The sequence below is a fragment of the Aricia agestis genome, chromosome 8 (assembly GCF_905147365.1).
Source record: "Aricia agestis chromosome 8, ilAriAges1.1, whole genome shotgun sequence".
In the NCBI taxonomy this organism is placed as follows: Eukaryota; Metazoa; Arthropoda; class Insecta; order Lepidoptera; family Lycaenidae; genus Aricia; species Aricia agestis.
The window spans coordinates 17,319,622-17,346,387 of NC_056413.1; the positions used below are offsets into that span (position 1 = coordinate 17,319,622).

Here is a 26,766-nt window from a genome sequence, read left to right on the forward strand (position 1 = left end):
ATTAAAAATTATAAATATTAACTGTGAAATAGGAGTAGAAAATTATTGTTACGAAAACATTAGAAAACAAATGTCATATGCATGAAACGGAACTTATGTCAATAGAGATTGACTCTGTTCAATCGAAATCAAATCGATAAAAAAGGGCGGCCATCTTAAATCGCCGGCACCACTGAAATGTCAGTACGAAATCGATAATTTCGATTGCAATTCCTTTACGAAGTCATTCGATATTTTTAAACTATCGATAAATTTTTGTTAGGTAACTTCCCTACTATTGTCAATTATAATGTGTCACGCATATCATCATAAAACGCACAAACTATAGTATGTTTACAGCCTATATGTCTAACATTGATTTGACATAACTCGACCGAATTAAGGTAGGTCCGCCATCTCTCTAAAAATTTAACTGTTGCATTGGTACCTCGAATCTTATTTCGATTAGCGTTGACTCATATGCATTATGCATAGACATCAATAAATTGAGAATCCAAAATAACATTAAAGGTACGAGAAATTAACACTTATTTGACTAAAATAATATAATAATATAGTTTGTTTATAAATAAGTAATACAAGTATGTTGCATCCTTATATTAAGATAAGGTTTTTTACAGGTTCGATTATGGTGATAAATTCTGGTCGGTGAAATCAAAGTTCATGAAATGCGAGTGCGAGTCGCCGGAATGTAGATATCCTACAAAGACGGAGGAGGAAACCGCCTGAACTAGCACTCGAGAAAACATCTTACACGCATGACGCATTCAAATACCACAAAGGTAATTTGACAGAAACAGGTGCCTTCTTCTTCTTCTTCTTTTGGCGTAAGCCTCCCCATTTAGGAGTTGCCAGCGTCAGAGTTGAGGCGAAAAATGTGAACAGTTATAACTTATAACGTAAACTGATTGCCATGCAGCGGCACGGCATGGCACGGCCCACGGGTGATGACTTCATGCGACCATGCAAATACAAGCCATCTAAAATATGTCAAAAACCCGTTGAAATCGAAAATCGAAATCGATATCAGTTTCGGGAGTAAGGCCCCAGGTATTAATTTGTTTTTAAAGTGAAATCGAAAGCATATTAATATATATATATATATATATATATATATATATATATATATATATATATATATATATATATATATATATATATATATATATATATATATATATATATATATATATATATATATATATATATATATATATATATATATATATATATATATATATATATATATACTCGGAATTGGCCCCAATTCATGAAATTTAGTATATAGGGGGTTTCGGGGGCGATAAATTGATCTAGCTAGGAATCATTTTTAGAAAATGTCATTTTATTCGTGTTTTATCGAATACCGAGCAATACTCGGTCAAACAGCTAGTTATAAATAATAAGTTAATGTATCAATTATGAAACACTTTTCGTTTTAATAGTCTTAAGAAGTAAGTCGTGTATAAAGTCAGTTTTCCTTTTATATCCATGTAATAATATGCTGTAAGATCAATACAAGTCAAAAATGAAAAGACTGATATAATCGTTAATTTGTCTTATTATGTCGAAATCTACTAGAGAAAGACCATACGCTGTATTTAATGATATCCACATTCTGTAAATATCTTTTTAATAAACTACAAGTTACAACGGATTAGTTCCAATTAATTATTATGCAATGTAGTGTCATTTATTATAGTATTCGTGAATCTTTCACCTTTTAATTGTTATTTTAAATTATTGTAAATAAACATTTTATATAAGTATGCTTGTATTTTTTATTCGTTTTTATATGAATTAAACCCAAGCTCCCTTTCTGTAAAGTATATTTTACACAGAACGCTTATAATATCTTTGGCACCCGCAAAGAATGCTTGACAGTCGAACTACTTACTTCTATTTTGAATCGTCTTACTTATATTTTGAATCGTAAATTATTTGTGGCAATTTTATTTGTGTTATAATTTATAGCCGTACCCACAAAACAAAGCCGTACCACTCTGGGCCGTACTATAGTCTGTCAAAAAAAAAGAAGAAATTAAAAAGTGGCAATATCGTAGTATCATCCCTTTTTTCTTAGCTTGATTTGAAAGGGATAACACTACGATGTTGCCACTTTTTAATTTCTTCCCTTTTTTCACAGACTGTAGTAAGTATCCTCTTTGGCGCTAAATAAAAATCGTAGCTGTTATTTTTGACATATATATACAAATAATACGACGTACAGCTCGACAAGGCTTTAAATAAACGTAGGTGACATTGAGGGCAGCGCTGCTGGTAAAGGAGAACTGTCAAACACATGTCAAAACTCAAAAATGATGTTTTTGTATGATAGAAGCGATTAGTTCCTTTTCTCGCCAGTCGCCACGTTCATAATATAAAGCCTTGTCAAACTATGGCATAGTCTATCAAGAAAGTAAAGAAATTAAAAAGTGGCAACATCGTAGTGTCATCTTTTTTTTTCTTAGATTGATTTTATGACGGATGACACTGCGATGTTGCCACTTTTTAATTTATTCACTTTCTTGACGCATTATAATGATATTTGAATGAGGCATTTTCTTATTTTTTAAATTTGATTGTCAAACAGTTTCCATTTTAGTAGCTAGATGGCGTATGGGTAGACAACTATCGGTAATACCAGGCAATACCATCAATAATTGCTACAAAAGTGGGCAAAAGAATGTAAAACTTGATACATTTCAATTTGAAAAAGACACAATGATATTCCAATGAATAGGATAATTAAGTTATTATAACAATGTCTTAGTTAAAATTTACGGAAGAAATAGCCCTATATATCGATAACATAAAAATTGCTGGATGTGCGTGAAATAAGTCCTTTCAAATAATTTTCCCCGTTTTTTTCCACATTTTCCTCTGTTTCTTGGCTATGAGCTATCTAACTCTGGAAGAATATTTCAAAATTTTAAATCGGACTAGTAGTTCCTGAGATTAGTGCGTTCAAACAAACAAACTCTTCAGCTTTATAATATTAATGTAGATAATAACGCAACCGCATAAAAAATGTCGATAAAAATATCGATACCAAAATCTGCATCACACCACATCACTAGTGCCTTAATTTGATAGTTCATGGAATATTTTTCGTGAAGAATAATTGATTTTTAAATTAAAAAGTCGTATAAATTACAGTTGGCTGTGATAGGTGATCCCGCTATTTTTGAAATTCACAGTATCGCTGCAATTTTTGTAGGTAATTATAGCACAAGTCAGCATTTTGTTCGCAATTTACGGCGTAGTGAAAGCGTGTAAGCCGTGGAGTGATTGACATACGACTGACAATTTGTGCCCATATGGGCAGGATTTGGCGACATGTGACAAGCTCTATAACATATCTCTAACTTCTAAAATCTGTGGTGAGGAACCAATAGAAAATCTAGAAGTGTTTATCCTTACGCCATCTAGTTAAGATTGTTAAAAATAAAATTAAAATATATAAATGAAAATCCGTCTTAAAAATTTTATCTGGCAAAAATAATTGTTAAATTTCCTAGCACAAGACGAAGAAGAAGTTTATGAGACATGACAGCCGTCAAAATAAATTTGAATTGAAGTTTGTTTTTGTAACGGGTATTCGTGTGTTTTAAAATAAATTAATTAAATTTGTGATAGAAAAACCCTAAAACATACACAAATGAGACGAAATTCCTGTATTTATTCTGTAAATTTTATTATTTAGTCGATGAATGAAATATCATTAGCGGAAATATGAATAATACCACGGAAACAACATCCAACAGCTTTAAGTTTGCGCCTATGCCACTTTCGGCATTGCTTGCTAATTTAAAACCCTTGCAGCAAGAAGAGGATACCCCCGACTCTAGTTTTAATAACGACGAAAGTGACGATTCGGTGGAAGAGATCAATACAAAATGTTTCGCTACGACGAAAGTAATCTCAACATCAACACCTCAAAACGCGAAAAGTATGAGTAAAGCCGTCTCGGAAAAGAAGATCCACAGTGAACACAACAAAGAAAATGTCGATAGCAACGGGACGTCGAATCAAACGTACCCGAACAATCAATTTCAAAACCCTTTCCAAGGACCACACGTTCAGAAAACTCCATCAACGTATCTCAACAGCGAGAGGAAAAGGTACGGACTCGTGTCACACGACAAATATTCGAACGTGTCCAGCTACAAGGGGTCGGCGCTCAAAAGGACACCGGATATGCAAAAACTGCGTAGTACTCAGAAAACGAAGACAGCAACGCCTAAAATAAAGTCTGGCATACGCAAATTCACACCCGGGTCGTCGACGCGCAAAAGTCAGAAGAAGACGCCGCTACAGACTATAATTCAGAATAGGGATAAAGTGAGGTGTGAATTGTTTAGGCACCCACAAAATGCGGATCCTGTGGATCCTCCACCTGTACCTGTGGCGATGGCGTCTAAAGCTTCCATCACACCCTTACTGGCTCCTACGTCAACTCCTGGCCCTGCACCTGCACCGACCCTTACTCCTGCACCCCCACCGCCCCTCACTCCTGCACCCCCACCACCCCTCACTCCTGCACCAGCCCCTGTAGCTGCAACTCCAGCTATCCCGGTCTCAGTTCCAGCATCTCAGCCTGTTCCAGCTACTCCTTTGAATAAAAAACCTATACCAACTTCATATGCAGCAACTCCATCCTATCCACAAGGTGCCGTTGGAAACAACTCTAAAATATTGTTCAAAACTACAAGCATCAAGGACAGAAAATACATGTTCATCAAAAAGTTGGGCACAGGTGGCTCCAGTGAAGTTTACAAGGTATTTAACTTAAATGATAAATATTTTTTTTATTTAATTCTAGTACTTATAATTATTGATGTAATAAGATATTCTATAATGTTGGCTAATATTGTATTAGCTCAATAAGATATTCTATAATGTTGGCTAATATTGTATTAGCTCAATAAGATATTCTATAATGTTGGCTAATATTGTATTAGCTCAAATATTAAAACTTGTAATACATAATATAATTCATTTTTATTTTTATTTATGAAAGGATTAAATGTTTTTAGGTGCTAGAGGTGGGAACATCAAATGAATATGCAGTGAAATGTGTTTACTTGGCTACCGACCAGGAGTTGGCGCAGGGGTACATCAATGAAGTGAGGTTGCTGCGGTCCCTGCAGAACTCAGACAGAGTTGTTAAACTTTATGATTAGTGAGTCACCATTACCACAAATACAAATAAGGGCCAGTTTCACCACTTTCTGATAAAGTGCCGAATTTGCTATTCTTTCTTTTTAAAGAAATAAGGGGGGCAGGGCCCTCAGTAAACTCACTCACTCGGCGAAACACAGCGCAAGCGCTGTTTCTGTGAGAACGTGGTATTTCTCCGGCCGAGCCGGCCCATTCGTGCCGAAGCATGGCTCTCCCACGTATAAAATTTTAAAAGTAATATTCGAGGGTCTTCGGCAAATCGATTTATGACGTCTTCTGTGAAAGAATCGCTCATACCTTTTTTTTTTATTAAATAAGGGGGCAAACGAGCAAATGGGTCACCTGATGGTAAGCAACTACTGTCGCCCATGAACACTCGCAACATCAAAAGAGCTGCAGGTGCGTTGCCGGCCTTTTAAGAGGGAACACGCTCTTTTCTTAAAGGTTTGCAGTAGTATCGGTCCGGAAATACTGCTGGCGACAGTTCATTCCAGAGTTTTACAGTGCGCGGCAGAAAGTTACGCGAAAAACGCACTGTGGAAGACTGCCACTCATCAAGGTGATGAGGATGGTATGTTTTTCGCGTGGGACGATAGCGAAAAGTTGCAGGTGGTATGATTCCGAACAATTCCTCAGAGCACTCCCCGTGATACAACCGATAGAGGATGCAGAGTGAAGCTACATCTCGGCATAATTCCAGGCCATTTATGGTCGTTTATCCTCGTTTCGAGGGCATTAAAGATGTGCCCTCGAAACGAGGATAAACGACCATTGGTGACTTTTTAGTGGTGAACGCGCAGACTTGTGTCTTGGTGGGGTTGAATTGGACTAAGTTACGTCTACCCCATTCAGAGACCTTCTCCAATGAATTCTCCACCTTAGACACAAGTTCGTTTCGACTCTCAGTGACATTTTGCCGAGAAATATTAGGGGAGCCGGTGTGGGATATGTATGCGTGGTGGCCAAAGGAAGATCTTCCGACCGAGCGAGGTGTTATGCTCGGTCAGGCCGAAGCCCACGTGATACATCTCAGCTGTCGTATATATACCGACGCTCTCAGAAAACTTCGATAGCGCGATGCAGGAATGTTAGGCGAATTGTGGGTACCGCCACACCGGTATATACAGCATCACCTGTGCTATCATCCATAGCATAGCAATGAATGCCGTTGGTTTATAACATGTCATTGATATGCAGTATGAATAGAGTAGGCGATAGCACACAGCCCTGAGGGACACCAGCATTAACAGACTGAGTTCAAAGACTTCTATTTAAAATGAGTCAGGTATGCCAAGAGATCACCAGCCTAGCGACCCTTATGGAACCCGTATTGTTTGTCGCTTAGCAATCCCTGGCCGTCCAAGTATCGAAGAAGCTGGCTATTGATAATGGATTCCATTATCTTCGAGAAGAGAGAGGTTATAGCGATTGGTCTGTAGTTAGAAGGATTTGAGCGGTAACCTTTTTTGGGGATCGGGTGCACCAAGGCTGTCCTCCAGGAAGCCGGGACGATGCCATTGGAATAGGAGAGCCGAAAAAGACGCGTCAAGACCGGAGCCAACTCTGGAGCACACTTTTTCAACACAATAGGCGGGATTCCGTCAGGCCTACTCGACTTTTGGATATCAAGGGAACAGAGGGCTTTTCGCACTGAGCGCTGATGAAACCGAATATCCGACATGACGCTCGTGCATCGCGGTATGTTAGGCGGTTTCTGCCCCCCGTCATCCAGGGTCGAGTTTGACGCTTGCCCAGAAGATCGGCTTTGTCCTTTGCGTCCTGGGCCAACGATACATTTCCTACGTGTAGGAATGGTAGGGTTGGCTTGCAGAAATTTCCTTCAATAGCTTTGGCCAGAGAAAAGAATGCACGGGTTCCCGAGGGGAGGCACTCCAGTCTCTTGACAATTCTATTGACGTGCTGTTGCTTTGCCCGAGTAATCTCTTTCTTGAGGGACCTAGAGGCAAGGTTGTACTCCTTTTTATATGTGCTGGTATTTAAATCCCGAGCGGACACTGCGTTGGCCCAGGATTGGTAAGCCTCCTGCTTCCGGCGAGAAGCTTTTTTGGGGGATGAACCAAACCAGGGACGAAATCTGGCGCCAGTTGGCACTACAGAGGTCGGAATGAAAAGTTCCATCCCCTGCATCACCACATCGGCAACAGAGTTGGCAGTGTTGTCGGGATCATCCGGCGAGAAGCACACGTGCCCCCAAGGATAGGATGCAAAAAACGACCGCATCCCATCCCAGTCTGCTGACTTGTAGTGCCACACACGACGGTATTTAACAGCGCGCTGTCTTAACACCGTCGTAAGTGGCACAGAACTCCTAACAAGGCAATGATCCGATGAACCAAGTGGTGCGGTTACGGATATTTGGTAGCCGTCAGGATTTGAAGTCAGTAGGAGGTCCAACAAGGAAGGATTCTGACCATCCACATCTGGGATTCGCGTAGGCGTAGTAACCAGTTGTGTCAAGTCGTTCTCAAGGGCAAAGTTGCAGAAAGATCTCCCCGCATGATCAGTTTTACTGCAATTGAGCCAGTCGGCGTGGTGGGCATTGAAGTCGCCAAGTATTATCTCACTCAAGATTGCTGAGGCGGCGAGAGCTGATATCATCTCTGATATACACACACACTCCAGCTTTGGGTAGAAAGGAGTGCTCGAGATAATACCCTGGGTGGGAAAGGTATGATGTGTCACTCGGAGATGATATCTGCGTCTCGGTTAAAAAGAGCAAAGCCGGCTTTGCCATCTCAAGGTGGTAATGGTTTTTATATTTAATGGTTAAATTTATAAGTTTTCTATGAAAGTACTAGATTTTCTTTGAAAGTACCAGATTTTTGATAAAAGTACTAGATAAGATACTTAGTGGGAATGTTAACATGCCCATGGGCCCTAAGGATATGTTTCTCAATATCCTAATAAGTGGTCAGATATCATAAGTACATAAAAATAGACTATAATATTATTAAGTTCTTTAATAAGATTGGTAAACTGCCTATGTAAAACAGGTCACAATATATTGTGTGTATATATATTTATTTATTTATTATCACTTTATAACATTGCTGATGAACATTTTTCATTTACAGTGAGTATGATCGTACAAATCAAATACTAAGATTGGTGCTGGAAGTTGGAGAAACCGACCTGTCGTCAATACTGAAGGCTCGTGCTGGTGATCTCCCTCCAGCGCTGGTGCTGCATTACTGGGAGGAGATGCTACATGCTGTAAACTACATACATGACCATGGTAATTCATAAAACTACGAAACAAGTAGTTGAAGCAGAATCTCACTTAAAAAGTATTTTCTGTTTAAATTCAATTAGATCGGACTGTAAAACAATTAAAATAAATTGAATCTGGATTCTGGATAAAGTAAATAATATTGTTGAAAACTTTACAGGTGTGATCCATGCAGATTTGAAGCCAGCAAACTTTTTGCTTGTGTGTGGTAGACTGAAATTGATAGACTTTGGTATAGCCTCCGCTATCAGTAGTGATGCTACAAGTGTGGTGCGATCTCAGGCAGCAGGGACATACTCCTACATAAGCCCTGAAGCTTTAACAGGTGGAGCGGGAGGCTACGGAGGCAGTGCATCAATCAAGGTAGTTCTTATATATTTATTTAATGTAACATAAAAAATACTTAAGAATTAGGCTGCAATACGTACAATGTTCTTACAGATTTCATTTAGATCAGACGTATGGTCCCTTGGATGTATTTTGTATAGCATGGTCTACGGGCGGACTCCTTTTGGTCACATACCAAACTTAACAAAATTGGCTGTAATCGTGAACCCGAATCATCGCATCGAATTTCCTGCAGTTGAACGTAAGTATTTATAAAGCTTTTCATGAATATGACTCCCCTAAAGTCTAAACAGTAATCCTACGTTGTTGTTTTTAATAACAAAGTTAACTGGTTCATTTTCTTAATAAATCCCTAAAGAATTTACTCAGTTTACTGATGAATAAATTTACACAGTTTATTTATCAGTTAACCAAAATTAAAAGCACTATAACCATACACACCATAACTGACCATCAGTATAATCATCAGCTATGACAAAATATGTGGTCTACTGAAATGTAACATCTATAATTTTAAAACCGTATTTTATCCAAATAAACATCATTTTATTTCAGTCCATATGACAAAATACCCACTCTCTACCTTTCAGACCTGCCGCAGTCTCTGATATCGTCGCTCAAGTGGTGTTTGACGTACAACGCGCGGGCGCGGCCGTTTGTGCGAGACCTGCTAGCCGTGAAACACCTACAGCTCGGCGCCTGTACGTGCCAGCAGCGGACCCCCGCGCCAGCGCCCAGCTGGCCATACTACAGCATTAGCACAGGACATGAAACTGGCTTAAACTGCCACAATAACAACACCGACCACTAATGTCTAAAATGGACAGGCTACTATAGAAAATCCTTCAAGCTGTCCTTCAGTAGGTTGATAGACCCTCCAATTATTAACCTATTAATATTTATTTCTACGTAATCAAAATATTAAGCTGAACTAGTTAAACTTATTTGAATCACGTAAAAATCCATTTTTGGACAACCATTATATTTTGTATAGAACAAAATTGTTAGGGGGATATTAGATTATCATATATATTGGATCCGAGATCATTGAGTCAATTATATTGGATAATGTAATATAGACATATGATTCATTTCTTCCTTGATCATAGATTTTTGACATTTGCTGAGAGATTGGATCCAATACGGTCATAGAAATAGGTGTTACCAGTTATTTAATATAAAAAAGAGATTTTAATTTCTTGTTCGTTAATATGTTTCAAAATATGTAATGTAATTATTTTTCTAATTATATACCTTGATAATCTTGCTAAAGTAACAAAAAACAAGCCATATTAAAAATTACGATGTCTTTTGACAAATCGAATTCTCTGAGATCTAGTAACCCTGACGTCAATACCTGTCAGCGTTAGCGCACTCCATTGGCTATTGAAACCACATATGACGTAAAATAGGATCAATGAAATATGATAATGTCATAATAATAATACTCCCCACACCGGTTTCGGTGACGGTGGCCGGTTTCATTGAAACCAGACCAGGTACGCAGGAGTAATTTTATAGTGCTCAAGTATGTGCGCAGTACACAAGAGCACTCTCTATTCCTTTACTCTCATAACCCAGTGGGACGGAAGACCGACACGACTGGCGAGAGATCAAGCGCAGGACCGACTTTTTACATGCCCATCCGACGCATGGATCATCTTACTTGTCAGACAATCAGGTAATCAGCCTGCATTGTCCTAACCAAACTTGGAAATAACATGTTTCCAACACGGGATTCGAACCCACGAGTCCGGAGTCGAGAGCGACGCTCTAACCATTAGACCACGGAGGCGTTGTGTAATGTAATATGCACATATGGTCAAATAATCATATATATTGGATCCTATATATGATCATAGAAATGATTATATTTTATAAATGATAATGTAATACCCCCCTTAGGCTAGCATAGCACTAGCAACCTGTACAGATAATAGTCATTGTAAATATTAAGTATTGTGGTATGTATTTACTAATTGTAATTTAGTTTGTTTTAAAAATTTATTGTGCATGATACTTTTATGGTTGCGTTAGAAAATGTTTAGTAACGTTAGTAAACATTTGTTAGCAAACATTTAATCACAAATGTTAAAAAATGTTTTCATGTTAGAAAATGTTTAGTAAACGTAATGCCCGTTGCAGACGATGCACAGTAGCTTGCGCGAGTACTTGCGCAGGTACTTGCGCCAGCGTTCAAACGTATCGCACTTTCACTAAGCAAAATGCGTTCACACGATGAAAATATATGCTTAGTATTAGTACTTGCGCAAGCTACTGCGCATCGTCTGCAACGGGCATAAGTTAACAAAATATAACAATAAAACGTGTTACCGTACCTTTTATGAAAGCGACGGGTGTGCGGTAATACCAGCTTTAAATGTTATAAAATATTAGTAAACATTTTCTATTAGTGTAGGAGGAGCACATAAAACATATTGTAATAGTTCCTTACAAAATGTAATAACAATTTACAACATTTGTTAGTAAATGTTTTTATGTTAGAAAATGTTTACCAACATTTTCTAACGGCAATGTGGGAGCACCATTAGATTGATACCAAAACGTTTGCAATGTTTTATCGTTTAAGCTATAGTAATCTGTGTGAAGGCGATCGATTAATAAGACACTTGTATGGAGTAAATATTTTTATTGGATAATGTGAATACAAAAAATAAGTTAAATTATAACATAGTCCGTAATTTATATTTTATCAAATAAATATAAAGCTTAAAATGTATTTTATCTCAAACACCAACTACAGAGTGATTATTTTGGAAGATATAAAAACGCTTACGAATTAAACTTTTTAGAAATCCAAGTTCGAATAGCTTCTAGTCTCTCTGCTCGTTCAGAGAAAAAGAACTACGACTACACTTAAATCTATACCGGAAGGTAAAATAACGCAGCTACCTGACGTAGACAGTGTAGAGGCGAACGCAATATACGGTCTTCCTTTGGAAGAGGTCACGCGCAGCAAAACGAGGCTCTAAAAAGTTGTTAAATGCAACACGACAATTATAATCAGTCTGAAGTTTTGGAATACAAAGCGAAGCAGACGTCCCGCGCTGAGGAAGTGAAATCAAAGACGTGATAGTTTTACGTATTTAATGTGTTATGCGCGGCGGGGAGTGTGCAAACTGCAAGTGCCTAGTTTTGGAAGAGCGTGCGTGTAAAGTCGATGTAGTCGAGCGCGTTGGGCACGGGCCGCTCGGTCTTGGGGTCGACATACGCCTTCATGCGCGCCACGCAGTAGTCCGCCATCTCCTTTGTAAGGTTCTGCAAAATCGAGACATACATTGTTGAATGTTGACAGAGAGATTATGAGTTCTAATTATAAAATTATATGCGCTGTAATAATAAAAATATAAAGGAACGAGAGAAATAATAAAGTCCCACCAAAACATTTCATGTAAAATGTTGCCAAAACGACCACATAAGGTTTGCCCTGTGAAAAAGATATCAGATTTTTATCAAATAAATATAATGACAAAGTGGCTTAACAGCAACTACCTTACACTAAACGTAGACAAGACAAACTTTATTTGTTTTTCCCTAACTGGAGCAACGCAACCCCCATCCTGCCTAAATTTAATAGTACATTCGTGTTCTGGAGAATCCACAAAATATGATTGTTCATGCCTGCCTCTAGCGCGCACTGAGAGCGTTAAGTATTTAGGAATTTTAATTGACAATAAAATGTCATTCGATAGCCACATTAGCACTATTGTTAAAAAAGTCCGTAAACTATCATTTTTATTTTATAGAATCAGACACATTTGTGATGAAATTCTCATTAGAAAAATATATCTAGCTCTCGTCCAATCTCTCATTTCCTACTGTATAGTTATTTGGGGTGGCATTCCGAAAACCAAATTGTTGCGCCTAGAAAGATCCCAGAGGTGTATACTAAAAGTAGGTTGGAATTTGCCAAGGCTATACCCGACAACTGAGTTATATAAAAAATGTAGAGTTTTAACCGTACGCCAGTTGTTTATTTTAGGAACTATAATTAAAAAACATACTACTCTAGACTACGACAAGTCACTAAAACAAGCCAATCGCCGAAAATTAAAGATTTGCCCTGTTGATATCTTCAAAACCACATTTGCACAAAGATTCTTTTGCTTCCTTGGTACATTCTTATACAATAAAATTAATAATATTCTTTCAATATATCATGAAAATAAATTAAAATGTAAATTAAAACTAATAACTTGGTTAACAGGTTTAAGTTACGAAGACACGGAAAATGTATTATATCGACAAAAATAAATAAGATAAAACCGACTTCAAAAGTTGTACGTAATAGAGAATTTAAATTCACTATCTCAAAAACTACTTAACCGATTTTGGTGAAACTTGCATCATTCCCTAATACATACATATCAAATTGATAACCTCCTTTTTGTGATGTCGGTTAAATTATCTCATATCCCTACAATTTTTTACACACTCACACACGCACACACACACACACACACACATACACACACACACACACACACACACACACACACACACACACACATAGTTAAGTTAAATTTAAGAATAAATTGCTATAGAATATTATAATATTATTAGTTGTTACTTTGTTACTCCATTGTTTGTGAGGGGGGGGCCTGGGGTACCAATATACAGGCCTTGGCTTAGTTTGGGCTCCATGTCTCCCACAAATTGCATAATATGTAATTTTTTGGGAGAAATAAACTTATTATTATTATTATTTTATGTAGGGCCAAGCTTCTGAATCTACACGGTCGCCGTTTCGCTACCGTCGTGGAGGTGATGCGTTTCTGATCTGAAGTAAGTAACGACCTATGTCGTAACAGTGGGTATAGTATACTGACCGCATAAAGCTCGTCCTTGGTGACGTAGGCGCGGTCCTGGTGCGCGGTGATGGCGCGGAAGGCGTTCTCGATCTCCTCGCTGGAGTGCACGTTCTCCGTCTCCTTGCTGATCATGAACGCCATATACTCCTGCAGCGACACCTGCCCGTCGCGGTTCGGGTCCACAACGTCTACAAAAAGAGCATATAGTTTGAAATGTTGATATTAACGAATAAAGTTAGGTTCACATAGCCGGAATTCCAATATCCTAATATTGGGATTCCGCCTATTACAAGCTTAACTTTGATGTGTGTTTCTAAACCCACTATCGTCAAAGATTAATAAAAAAAATTTAATGATAAGAAATGGTACTGACTGAGTATGGCCTCGAACTCGGGGTCGGGCTGGCCCTCTTCGACCATCGGCAGGTCGTAGCCGAGCGCGCGCAGGCAGCTCTTGAACTCGTGCGCGTTGAGACGTCCGGACCGGTCCTTGTCGAAGTGCTTGAACATCATCGAGAACTCCTTGAGAGCGTCCTCGCTCACGCCTGGGAACACAAAATAGCTTATAAAATCTTAAACTGTAAATGAAACACTCTTGTATTATATTATAATCGTGTCTCGGCAACAGCGGGGCTAAAATGGTCGCTTTGAAGAATCATGATATGAATCATAATATGACTAATTTTTCTAAAATCGCAAAATGCTACTCTGTTTGCAATTCATTTCTGTATTTTTGTACTGATTTGACATTTGTCAGTTTGACAGTTGTGGCAATTTGCTGATTTGATTGAGAGGAATTGGTAAATGTGACCATTTTAGCCTCGCAGTTGTATTACCACAAAACTTTAAAGGTTTTTTTTTTTTATAAAAACGCTCCAGTTAAAAATGTTATGCACTTCGAACAATGTTCAGTCATTTAAAACGTGGTAAGTAGAACGGCCGCTTTGTAAAAGCCTTCCCAATATCGCAATAAAACAAAAGTTAGGTAATCCCTTCTACAATGAACATACCCGAATGGTTCCTGGCCTGTATCTGTTGCTCGAGGTTGTGCTGCATGCGCATGGACAGCTGGTCGAGCTGGTCCCACTGCTGCGCCAGACCCACCGTGCTGTGCTCCGTGTAGCGATTGTCCAGGATCAGGTGCTCCTCGAGCGCAGCTCCTGTACAGCAAAAGGATGGCTTTTAAAAATTACGTAATAAATTTCTTATGCCGGAAAAAATACAATTTCTGTAAAATATTACACGAGAAAAAGACGGTAGAAGTAAATACATAATTAACAAAATATGACTGTTGAGTCCGCGCCACGATCGATCTTGCGTTGCGATCTTGTTCGAATCATTAGTTGCGTATACGTGCACAGTGTACATGTATACAAATTTAACATTGCAGAATGCTTATTAATTTAAGTAAGTAAATGATTGAAATATTGCGATTCTTACCTAACTCCTCGAGTCTGCGCAGATCGGAGCGTCGCGCGCGCACCTCGCCCGCACGCGTGCGCAGTGCCGCCAGCTGAGCCTCCAGCGAGCCCGTACCCTCCATCATGCACGTACTGTAATAACATACATTATATTCAACCGTCACAACTTATACGACCTTTTTATTATAATTCACTCGGTTATTATAAGGCAAACATTTAAACGTGCATCAGTGAGTTTGTCGCCGTCCTTGATTAGAGGAGCGTCTATCAATTTAAAACATAAAAAACATGGTCTATTAATATAAAAGTAATGTGATTAAAGTCTAACAGCTAAATTATTTACAGGAGTTGGTTGTCAACTGTATGATAAAGTTGTATGGTGAATGATACTGATATTCAATAACATCAAAATTACAAAATAACAATGTTATAAAGTAGAAACTTGCTAAATGTACTTAAAAGTATGTAATAAAAAAACTAAAAAGTATAAATCAAATTTCCAAGAAAATATTCAATTCATTGCCGACTAAGCAATAAATATTAGAAATGTTTGTTTTTACAGCATCTGAATAGGAAATGAGAATGTGGTTATTGTTATGAAGATGTATGTAATGGAAGTTTGTATGATGGTCACGACAGAGACACTCCACTAAGTACTTTACCCGTCCCAGCCTAGCAGCCGGTACCTGTACACATATCACTGTTTACTATCTCATACACTAGCGAGATATACTAATTTATAGATAAGCTACCACGTGAATTATAAACGCAGATTAAAATAAACGTCGGCGTAATATGACACAACTACATTTAAGCCTGCTGCTTCAAAGCTAAAGCACTCACTAACTACAGCTGTATAGCGTATATGAAGACTGAAATAGGTCGAATACAAAAATGCTGCTTCCAATTAGGAGCATCTGTATTCTCAGTCGTCAGACTGTTTCTACAACCTTTTAAGGGAAAGACAAGTATAGCATTGATCCATCTCCAATTAAAAAAATACGTTTTTTTTATAAATATATTCATTTAGCTCTAATTTTACTACAGTCATAAGATAAAGCCATAAAAGCAACATATTTAAAACTTTTCGACGTCACTTTTTACTGTTGAGTCACCTTGACTCCAGCACATTCTACTATAGTGGTCCAGTATATTCTACTATAACTACTTATATTTCCAATACTTTCTACTGTGTAGGAACATACCGTGTCTCGGTGAGCCACTGGTGGAAGGCGTTGGCGTGCTTGGCGAACTCCTTGCGCAGCTTGTCGTTCTCTTCCTGTCGCTGCGCCTCCTTCGTCAGCTCCACATCACGTTCCGCTACATAACAATATAATGTTATCTATCTCTGGTACATACTATGTGGAGATGTTACTACTAATTTAAATATAATTTTTACCTTTTAATAAAGTAAGGTTTAATCAAACTACCGAGTCACAGAATTACTTACAAATTTGATCATTTTATATGAAGCTTAATAAGAAGGTAAGGCATCAAGATAGGTTAGCTTTACGAGCTTTGGCTGGACGCAGACTGTATTTTAATATAGCGGCTGCATTCAAGAGACTTTTAATTATGAGGGTTTTGACATAAAATCCATAATATAATTTTTGTCAAACTGATAATTAAATTAAGTAATCATTAAATGTTTCTGAGTGCGGTCGTAACTCTTTTACAAACGCTTAGTAGACTGTAGAGTATATTCAAAGTAGTCGTACCTATAATCTTGCGCAGATTGCGCCAGGTGTCTTCGAGCGCCTCCATGGTGAACCAGGTGTAGGGGTTGGCGCCGACGTTGAACGACTTGATCTGTTCGTCCAGCGCCGCCAGCGCCTCGAAGTCACTTTGAGCCGACGATAGAGATGCCTACACAATTGTCACGTTTCTTTATATAGTTCTCAAAAGTAAACAAATTCACATCATACAATATACTACGTAAGGAATGTCTTCTACATTTCAATATCCCTAGGATTTTTTTATACATTTTAATTATACGATTGATTGATTTATTGATTAGTGCACGCACGATTGATTAATACAAAAGTAGAATAAGTAGAACTAGTTTCCAAATATGTTACCTGGAATTGAGCATGCGCGTCGCGGAGGGCGCGGATCTCCTCGATGGAGTTGCAGCGCACGGGGTCCGTGAGGTCCTCCTCCGCGTTCTCGAACCACGAGTTGAACGCCGAAGCCTGTTACATTCAAAACGTACATTATAAACTTTGCATAGCAGAAATCTAGTCCATAAAGAATGTAATTACAATCTTGTGAGAGCAACTGACCTTCTTCGCGAAGGTGAGGTAGAGCTCCTCGATCTGTCGGAACTGATCCTGCAGCTGCAGCAGGCGCTGCTTGCGCGCGGCCGAGTCGGCCAGCAGGCGCTGCCAGCGCGCCAGCACGTCGCCGTGCCGCTTGCTGATGGCGGCCGCCTGCTCGTGGCCCGCGGCCACCAGCTGCTCCTTGAGCGCCGTGATGTTCTGGATGCCCTCCTGCTCGAAGGCGGCGAGGCCGGCGTCGAAGGTGTCCTGCTTGGTGAGCAGCGTCTGGACGGTGGACAAGTCGCGGCCAAACTCGTCGGAGCGGACGTGCGTCTCCTTGTCCGCGATCCAGGACTCGACCACGTCGGCCTTCCACAGCAGCTGCAGGTAGGCGGAGTTGTCGACGAGAGCCGCCTTGCGTCGCGCGGCCAGCGCCGTGAGCTTATCGAGCTTGGCCTGCAGCGCTGCGAGGCGGTGCGAGAGCGCGTCGGCGTGCAAGTTGCCGGCCGCCAGCAACCGCTCGCCGTCCGCCAGCAGGTCGCGTACGCGCTCGCCGCGTCCGGCCAGCTCCGCCTCTAAAGCCTCGTGTTTCTTCAGCAGGCCCTGAACTGCCGCCATGCTGTCGCCGCACTCGCTCGCCACCACCAGCTGCTGCTTCTCGCTACACATGAACACAGTATACACACAGTATGTACTATTTATAAGATAAGATAAGACAAGCTTTTATTCACAACAATTATTTTACATTTACATAAAATTATTTCCTTGTTGGTTGTCTTAAGACATAGGCCTCCTCCAGATTATGCCACATTGTTCTGTTCTTACTATCTTCTCCAGTTCTTTGGTAGGTCATCTTCCCACCTTTTACATTGCATCCTTCTTTCCTTTTTTCATTCCTTGGGTACCATTCTGTTAGATATTTTGTCCGCTTTTCTTTGTTCGACCTCATCATATGTCCTGTCCAGCACCATTTCAGGTTTTTGACTTTTTCCATTACATCTGTTACTTTTGTTACATTCCGTAGGTCGGTTAGTTTCCGTCTATTTTTTAGTTTTACGCCTGTCATACTTCTTTCCATACTTTGTTGACATACCTTTAATTTATGGATGTTTTTTCTGTCATACTCCAACTTTGGCATCTGTAAGTCAGCACCGGAAGGATACATGTGTCAAATATTTTTGCTTTTTGTCGTATTGGTATTTTTTCGTTTTTCATTACCTCTTTAACGGCCGTTCCCAATATTTGATCTATCTCTGGTTTTGCCCTACTAGAGATAGTAATAGCTCACAATTGACATAAAATATGTCTCTAATGTCTAATGTGAGCTATTCCTATCTCTAGTAGGGCCAAACCAGAGATAGATCAAATATTGGGAACCGCCGTCAGAGACCAGTATCTTGACCAGCTATTTGTTATCCTTCTTTCGATCTCTTTTGACATCAAATTCGTGGGTGATATAATGTGGCCGAGATACACATATTCATCAACATATTCAATTTTCTTGTTTGCTACTACTATTGCATCTTTATATCTGTTGGTCATAACTTTTGTTTTACTTGCATTCATGGACAACCCAGCTTTTAGGCTTTCGGCGGATAATTTGAGCATTTTTTGCAGTTCTGCTGGTGTTTTTGCAAATAATACTAAATCATCGGCAAACCTGAGGTGTGTAGGTTTTGTCCATTTATGCTGATGCCATTGTTTTCCCAGTCTAATCTTTTAAAAATGTCTTCTAGAACAGCCGTAAACAATATTGGGGATAGAGGGTCTCCTTGCCTTACTCCCTTATGGATTTTAAACTCTTCGCCTATTCCTTCTAGCTGTATTCGTGCTGTGTTGTCATTGTAATTTTTTTTTATTATGTTTATATATTTTTGTTGTATTCCTTGCTTTTGTAGGGCTCTATAGATGGAAGTGTGAAATAGCGAGTCAAAGGCTTTATTATAGTCCACGAATCCGATATAATATGGTTATCCATACTCGTTTTGTTTTTCTATCAATTGCTTTAGAGAATGAATATGGTCAACAGTCGAGAAATCGTTACGGAAATCGGTTTTTTGTTAGGCGGTCTAGGATAATTTTGCTGAAGATTTTATAAGTATTCGCCATTAGACTTATGGGCCTGTAATTATCGATTTTGTTTTTGTTCCCCTTTTTGTGGATGAGTATTATAGTTGATTTTGTCCATTGTTGAGGTATTGTTTCTGTTGTGATAATCATGTTAAAGAGCTCTGTTAGAGGCTGCACTAAAACATCTGCTAATCCTTTTAGAAGTTCATTTGTTATCATGTCCTCACCGGGTGCTTTATTGTTTTTTTGGGACATAATGGCTTTTCTAGTTTCTGCCGGAAGTATGTCTGGGACTTTTCCCTCGTTTATATTGCAGTGGATTGAATCATTGTTGTCTGTTCTTGTTTCCGGTAAGTTATATAAGTTTCGGTAAAAATCTGTAGCTGTTTTATTTATTGTTTCTCTTTGCTTAGTTAACATTTCATCACCTTTTCTGTTTTTTGTTTTAATTTCAGGAATCCATTCTTTGTATTCTTTTAGAGTTTTAAGTGCTTTCTTTATTCCTCCTGTTTTTTCTATTTCTTGTCTAATACATGTCAATCTTAATTCTTTGTTATGTTTCCTTATATTTATGTACTATTTATAAACATGAATTTAAAAAGGTTAATAATTATTATTATTAGAACAAAACTAAACCCTATAAAATACAAAAGAATTACAAAACAACATAAAAATGTTACATACCTGATCCAAGCTTCCTCCTCGTCGACTTTGGCGAGGAACTGCTGGTAGGCCAGCGATTGCTGCAGCTTGGTGCCCCTCTCAGCGGCCAAAGCTTGGAGCTCGTCCCAGGCCTGAGCTAGCGCCTTCAGCCTCTGCACGATCTCGGGCACGCCCAAGTTGGAGACGTCCATGAGTTTCTCTCCGGCCTCCTGCACGGCTTGGATGGCGGGCTCGTGGCTGGCCAGCTCGGCCTCCAGACGCTTGTGCTTCTTGAGGAGATTCTGGACTCCGGTCAAATCACGGCCGTAGTCATCGGACGCAACCAATAGTTTCTTCTCCCTGTGAATGAAATGTTTTGTTACATCCAAGTATTTGTGTGACTAACTGGTACAGTCCTAAAAAAGTAGTGTCATGTTTGAAAGGCGTCGTCCAAAAAACTCACTTGATCCAGGACTCCTCGTCGGCGATGTCGCGGAAGAACTGGTGGAGGGTGTTGGCCTCGTGCAGGCGCGCCTGGCGGTGCGCGGCGAGACTGCGCACGCGCTCGAACCGCTCGTTGATGGCGGAGCGACGCGCGCCAATGCCCGCGCTGTCGAACTGACCGGACGACACCAACGCGTCCGCTTGCGCGTTCATATCTGCAAATATCACTTCATATAAACAGATTGTGTCTATTTAATTCCAGGAGTCAATGTTAAAAACGATTACAACTTATTTGAATGAATAAATGTTATAAAAACTACAAACTTCAGATATTATGATAGAAAGTAATAAATACTACCTTCGATTCTGCCTTCGTGAGCCTGAATATCGGCCTCGACCAATTGGTGTTTCTTCATGAGATTCTGCACCGACGTCAAATCTTTGCCAGAGTCCTCTGATGTCAGCAGACTTTCAACCTATTGAGAAGTGTTACAAGTCAAATTTAAATGCTTAAAACCTTTGAAACATTGATAAAATATTATATGACTGAGAATATAAAACATTAATTAAAAAAGCATTTCTTACCTCTCCCAGCCAAAAATCGAGATCTTTGACGGCGGCGATGTAGGTGCGCTGCTTGTTCGCTTCCTTCAGTTTCAGAGATTTCTCCGTTGTCTTCTGAGTGAGGAACTCCCACTGGTCGGCGATGGACGCCAGACGAGCCTGCAAGAAACAAGATGTTTTGGTACAATCAAGATTCTCAAGGCTTCAACTTTTATAAAAGTGATTTGAAACCTTAAAACTCGATGAAAAATAGTGAAGAGCAAACTTCAAGTGTTCATTAAAACAAAACTGCGAATTCGCATCGCATCGTAATGTCATTTTTATTATGAATTTTGTCGCAGATATTTGGAATGTGATGCGAATTCGCAGTTATGTGTGGGAGCCCTTATCATGTATCTCGTAAGGCCATTTATACGTGGGAGGGCCATGCTTCGGCACGAATGGGCCGGCTCGACCGGAGAAATACCACGTTCTCACAGAAAACCGGCGTGAAACAGCGCTTGCGCTGTGTTTCGCCGAGTGAGTGAGTTTACCGGAGGCCCAATTCCCTTCCCTATCCTCCCCTTTTCCCTTCCCTTCCCATCCCTACCCTCCCCTATTATCCTATTCCCTCTTAAAAGGCCGGCAACGCACCGGCAGCACTTCTGATGCTGCGAGTGTCCATGGGCGACGGAAGTTGCTTTCCATCAGGTGACCCCTTTGCTCTTTTGCCCCATTATTTCATTTAAAAAAAAGGCACAAACAGTACTCAATGGTCTGGTGGCCCTAGCACATACCTGCACGGCGTCCTCGCTGCCGCTGCACTGTCCACGCGACACGAGGTTGCCGCCCATGGCGAGCACGGACTGTATGCGCTCCGCGTTCGCCGCCAGCTCTGCCTCGAACGCCTGGTGTTTCTGGTGCTTGGACTGGATGTTCGCGGGGTCCTGGCACACACAAACGTCAAACATGATGATTGTAGTACGTAAAAAAACGTATGTAGGTAAGTACTTGGTACACACTTTTTTAAAGAAAAAGAAAATCATGTGACTGGAAACCTTTTAAAATTCTCAATCGGTACAAAAACTTTCGCTTTTAAACCTATTTCAAGAAAAATGAATGTTTATAGCCAAGCTCTTGGGCTCATGAAAAGTCCTGTACCTATCATGAGATTTCAGAGCAAATATGAAATTTATTTTATAGTTTTTGGTTTAGATTTTTAAATCTATTTTTCTCACAAACCATCTCAGATTATTATAAATAAGCTTACCTTGTAATTCTCCTCTGTCGCCAGTTGCAGCTTCTCCGCAATCCAGTTTTCCATTTCGTCAGCATCTCGCGAGAACTGTTGCAGGGTTTGCTCATCACCCAACCTAAAAGTAAATGTTTAATAACTATAATATACTAGTTTATAGCGCGCGGTGTCAACAAAATTGGTGTCAAAAACTTTTTAAAACCCTGGTACCCCTTAAATCAAAATACCCAAAACAGCCGTGTAGTGTGCACATATGATTTTTTTTAATTAAACTTTTTTATACCAAATTTTAAAGCTTATTTAGCGTTACACAACTTAGCTGCATAATGCATTACACAACTTTAGCTTTGCCCAATGCCTATTTAGTATTTATTATTGGTAGACTTGTTTCTGATATCTATGTTGGTAGGTGAGTTATTTAATAACATGTATAACAATCGAAAGAATCGAAAATATTAACTCAACATGGTACCACCTCTTATAGAAATACATATGAGCAAGCTATAGCGCGATCTAGGCGACTCTTGGCGCCATCTGTTCCAGTTTTTGGAACTTAATTTGAACAAATTTACGCATAAACACCCCCTTACAACCCCCTTTTCCAGTAAGAAGTAGCCTATGTCCTTTCTCAGGCTTTAGACTATCTGTGTACAAAATTTCATTACAATCGGTTCAGTAGTTTTGGCTTGGCGCTGTTGTTTTTGAATTTGATATCTAAGTTGGTCGGTGAGTTATTAGTTAATAACGTGTATAACAATCGAAAGAATCGAAGAACCTATTTCAACATGGTACCACCTCTTATAGAAATAAGCAAGCATGAGCAAGCGATAGCGCGATCTAGGGGACTCGTTTTGAGTTTTTGGAACTAACTTAATTTGACCAAATTTACGCATTTTCCCCCCTGACAACCCCTTTTTCCAGTTAAAAAGTAGCCTATGTCCTTTCTCAGGCTTTAGACTATCTGTGTACAAAATTTCATTACAATCGGTTCAGTAGTTTTGGCGTGAAAGCGAGACAAACAGACAGACAGAGATACTTTCGCATTTATAATATTAGTATAGATTATACTCACGATTTATCCTCTTAATAAAAAGATCCACACTGAGTACCAATACATTAAAAAGTTGTTTGACAGACAAGGACAAAACATTCCTTTAACGTCTGTATACACAGTGCAAATCTTTTAATTAGACGAAATGATGACGTCACTCATCATTACCTAGATCGCTTCTCGATGAGAGCCTCTTTGAGGTGTCGCCAGCGGTCGAGCACCTGGCGGCGCTTGCCGTCGATGTCGTCTGCGGCGTAGTGATCGGACGCTATCAGCTGGTCCGCCAGCGTCTGTAGCTGAGCAATCTTCTCCTCCTGTATGATTTTAATATAGTTCGAATGTTAGTTTATTGTGTTCCACTGCTGTACAAGAAGTATCACTTCTTTTCCTATTTTATATCTTAGCTCTCTGCTTTTGCTGTTATTGCCCCTGATTATTTAATTCTATGTTCAAATGGCTTATAAAAAATGACTTCTATTTAAGCCATATTATAGACAAGATCAGCCTGCATTGTCCTGACCAAACTTGGAAATAAGAATGTTTCCAACGCGGGAATCGAACCCACGACCTCCGAGGCAAGAGCCGCGCTCTATACCACTAGACCACGGAGGCGTTCACCCCTTTCAGGTTTACATTGATAACAGTAAATATAATTTGAGCGCGAGCAGCTTCTAAAGATTTTCTGTTATTCTCTACACATCTCTCATCATGTAGAAGCGACTTTATTTGACCAGCAAATAGAACGTACGTGAGCGTTGATCGCCTTATCAAAGTCCTCGTGTTTCTTGATGAGCTGCTCGACGTTGTCGGCGCCGTCGGGTCGGTCCTGCGCGGTGGCTGGCTGCAGGAACGCCTCGCGCGCGCCCATCCATCCCTCCGCCTGCTCGCAGTCGCGGTAGAACAGCTGCAGCTCGAGGTTCTGGTCTAGCTTCATGCGACGAGCCACCCACGCCCTGTGTTACATTTGTGATTATTGTGATGTAACCTTGTAATGTGTATAATGCAAAATAAAATGAAAAAAATACCAGACTACGCAAATATTATGTATAATACGTTAACTTAAGATGTTTTGGAAGTTAATTGATATTGTCTATTGTCTTGATATGATTAAGTACATTGATTCATCAAAATCGGATAAGATTGGTCCTTAATTTTTAGAGTATCTGTTACAGATACACTGATAGTCATTTTTGTTACATTTGTGTGTTTTCTAATTGAATATTGAACATTTATTAAGACCTTAATAAAATTAAAAAAAAGTCTTGTCTAATTTCAAATATTGTAAGTGCTTACTGTTCGAGTTGCTGTCGCGCCTCCGTCATGTTGGCGAGCTTGTCGCGTATGTCGTCGCTGGCGTAGTGGCCGCCCTGCAGCAGCTGCTGGCCGAACAGCTCCAGCGCCTGGAACGTGCCCGCGCGCGCGTCCATCTCCGTACGGTGGTCCTATAGACACGTTTTTTTATATGAAAAGAGTTGGTTATGAAATACGATTAAAATGCCATTTTTTTCACAATACCCATTTGACTTTTTCACAATCGATGTTATTGGTCAACGTTTAGTCGCAACTAACTTTGCTGTTTATTTTGTTACATTTCAAATTAATTATAAAAACGACAACACACAAACGTGTATTGTTTCTGTTAATAAGCAAACCACTAAAACATTATTTTATATCTAATTTCAAACGACATGTGATATTCAACTAAGATAAGTACTCACTCTAACATCAAAAGCTTCTAATAATTTTAGTGAAACGTTTGGAAAAGTTATGTTCAACACGTGTTGAGTTAAATCATAAGGTTTTCAGAAGCCCCGCTCACAACATACTTTTTCAGTCAATAGTTTGGTTGGAGACTAAATAAGTATGTAAAGTCGCCAACTAAATTATTAGCCAACAGTCTGGAGTTCACGGTGGCTCTATAGGTGTTAGGTGAGAAAGAGACAGAGAGTCGTTTCATCTCGCACACATGCGTGCACTCTGACCTGCGGCATTACGCCGTAGTGCGCGTCTATCTCCAGGCGCTGAGTCTAAAAACACACTCCGTTTAGGTAACTTCTTGTATTCATTATTATCTTATTCTCATATACTACAGAGTACTTACAAATATGTAATAAATAGTGTTGGGTATGTTTTAATATCGCATACTTTAAAAACATGTTTTGTACCCTGCAATTAAGTCCCCTCTTAAAATGTTTTCAATGTGTTTCCATAATGTGGCTATTTTTATAAAATAATGTCATTAGACATTATTTTATAAAAATAATAAAACTTTTCTAACGCATTAGCGTTAGAAAAGTTATTTTACAAAGACAATTATGTATAGACTATAGCTAGTATCCATTTTATAAATATTTGTGAGTCCATTCTGATTTCTGTGTCAATTACACTGAGAGTATAGATAGCATAAAGTAATAGGAAACATACCGTATGCCTCTCCAGCAACGCCTCGGCGCCGGTGACGTCATTGGCCAGCTCCTCCGAGCTCACCAGAGCCATCATGGAGTTGATCCACGCCATCAGATCGCGGTAGTCAGACAGGAATCTGAGGAATGCCAAAACATTAATAAATGAGCATAATATATCCCTTAACTCTACAAAATACTAATGAATCATAATATGTCGCTCATTATGTTATGTGAACTAATTAATAAAAATGCACATACTTGTTCTCATTATAGAACTAAAGACAGAATGGCATTTAAATGCAGTCGACAGGTGGGCTACAAAAATATTTTTCATCGAGTAGCTAGCCTTATTAATCTTGATCACAAGAATTACAAAAAATAACAGCTGTCACAACTGGTACTAAAAGTGTGGATACCAAACTTAGCAACAATTTTTTTTACTCAAATTATAATTGTTATTGAAGATCATGACGTATACAATACAACCAGAACCTCAATTAAACGACTACTTTCGACAGCGCTAATCGCGCACATACCTCTGCAGATCGTAAGAGTCGAGCAGCTTCTCCTTGCGAGCGTTAGCCCGGGCCTGGAGCTGCGTCCAGGCGTCGTTGATCTCGCGCTGCTTGCTGTAGGTGGCGTCAGCGGAGTCGCCGTGCGACGCCATTAGCCGGTTGGCGGTATCGTCCAACTGACGGATCTTGTCACCGAGAGCTGCCAGGTCACGCTCCAAGCCCTCGTGCTTGCCTATATGCGGTACCCACGAAGTTATTTATGTAGATTGATTTAAATATATAAATAACATATAAATGTTCTTTTACAAGGTTTGTATTTTTTAGGGAGTCGAAGAATTGACATGCGAAATCCGTTTTTAAAAATAAAATTAAAGCTGTTTTATAAATTCGACTTCGATGCTCTGATTTTTCTCTATACTTCTTAGCAAATTGATCCTGTATAATAGTATAATATATCAAGGTAAATTAAATTCGGTCAATCAATGTATCAAAAGCTTAGCTCGGTGTTTATCTTTATTCATCTCCTTTACTCTATGCTCTTTTACTTAC

The 26,766-nt window shown here is 39.4% G+C and overlaps 3 protein-coding genes and 1 long non-coding RNA gene across 10 annotated transcripts in view; 2 read left to right on the top strand and 2 right to left on the bottom strand.

The window, feature by feature from the left end:
* LOC121729401 (histone-lysine N-methyltransferase EHMT2) overlaps positions 1-849 on the top strand; it is a 23,445-nt gene extending 22,596 nt beyond the window's left edge. For all 3 annotated transcript variants that reach the window (XM_042117907.1, XM_042117908.1, XM_042117909.1), the window contains one exon: positions 621-849. In XM_042117907.1, coding sequence (XP_041973841.1) covers positions 621-729 — 109 coding nt within the window. In that variant the 3' untranslated portion in view covers positions 730-849. The remainder of the gene's footprint in view (positions 1-620) is intronic.
* Positions 1-11,089, bottom strand: part of LOC121729404 — a 20,027-nt gene extending 8,938 nt beyond the window's left edge. The window contains exons 1-2 of the long non-coding RNA XR_006035962.1: positions 10,912-11,089; positions 5,987-5,992 (exon numbers count right to left, since the gene is read on the bottom strand). This is a non-coding gene — a long non-coding RNA (uncharacterized LOC121729404). The remainder of the gene's footprint in view (positions 1-5,986; positions 5,993-10,911) is intronic.
* On the top strand, positions 3,602-9,797 carry LOC121729402 (dual specificity protein kinase Ttk-like). The gene is made up of 6 exons (XM_042117910.1): positions 3,602-4,782; positions 5,040-5,185; positions 8,280-8,440; positions 8,595-8,797; positions 8,876-9,023; positions 9,373-9,797. The coding sequence occupies exons 1-6, from the start codon at positions 3,736-3,738 to the stop codon at positions 9,591-9,593; spliced, it is 1,926 nt and encodes a 641-aa protein (XP_041973844.1). The 5' UTR covers positions 3,602-3,735; the 3' UTR covers positions 9,594-9,797.
* Positions 11,090-11,876: 787 nt separating the features above from the next.
* LOC121729400 (spectrin alpha chain) overlaps positions 11,877-26,766 on the bottom strand; it is a 37,474-nt gene continuing 22,584 nt past the window's right edge. For 2 of the 5 annotated variants that reach the window (XM_042117901.1, XM_042117902.1), the window contains exons 23-44: positions 26,239-26,449; positions 25,722-25,839; positions 25,280-25,324; positions 24,591-24,739; positions 24,046-24,250; positions 23,466-23,611; positions 22,262-22,364; positions 21,789-21,938; positions 21,034-21,171; positions 20,807-20,924; positions 20,468-20,663; positions 20,047-20,364; positions 17,317-17,953; positions 17,113-17,226; positions 16,753-16,900; positions 16,240-16,354; positions 15,697-15,720; positions 15,054-15,166; positions 14,624-14,773; positions 13,988-14,158; positions 13,633-13,802; positions 11,877-12,061 (exon numbers count right to left, since the gene is read on the bottom strand). In XM_042117901.1, coding sequence (XP_041973835.1) covers positions 11,933-12,061; positions 13,633-13,802; positions 13,988-14,158; positions 14,624-14,773; positions 15,054-15,166; positions 15,697-15,720; positions 16,240-16,354; positions 16,753-16,900; positions 17,113-17,226; positions 17,317-17,953; positions 20,047-20,364; positions 20,468-20,663; positions 20,807-20,924; positions 21,034-21,171; positions 21,789-21,938; positions 22,262-22,364; positions 23,466-23,611; positions 24,046-24,250; positions 24,591-24,739; positions 25,280-25,324; positions 25,722-25,839; positions 26,239-26,449 — 3,668 coding nt within the window. In that variant the 3' untranslated portion in view covers positions 11,877-11,932. The remainder of the gene's footprint in view (positions 12,062-13,632; positions 13,803-13,987; positions 14,159-14,623; positions 14,774-15,053; positions 15,167-15,696; positions 15,721-16,239; positions 16,355-16,752; positions 16,901-17,112; positions 17,227-17,316; positions 17,954-20,046; positions 20,365-20,467; positions 20,664-20,806; positions 20,925-21,033; positions 21,172-21,788; positions 21,939-22,261; positions 22,365-23,465; positions 23,612-24,045; positions 24,251-24,590; positions 24,740-25,279; positions 25,325-25,721; positions 25,840-26,238; positions 26,450-26,766) is intronic. The other 3 variants (XM_042117905.1, XM_042117903.1, XM_042117906.1) reach the window with 3 other exon arrangements.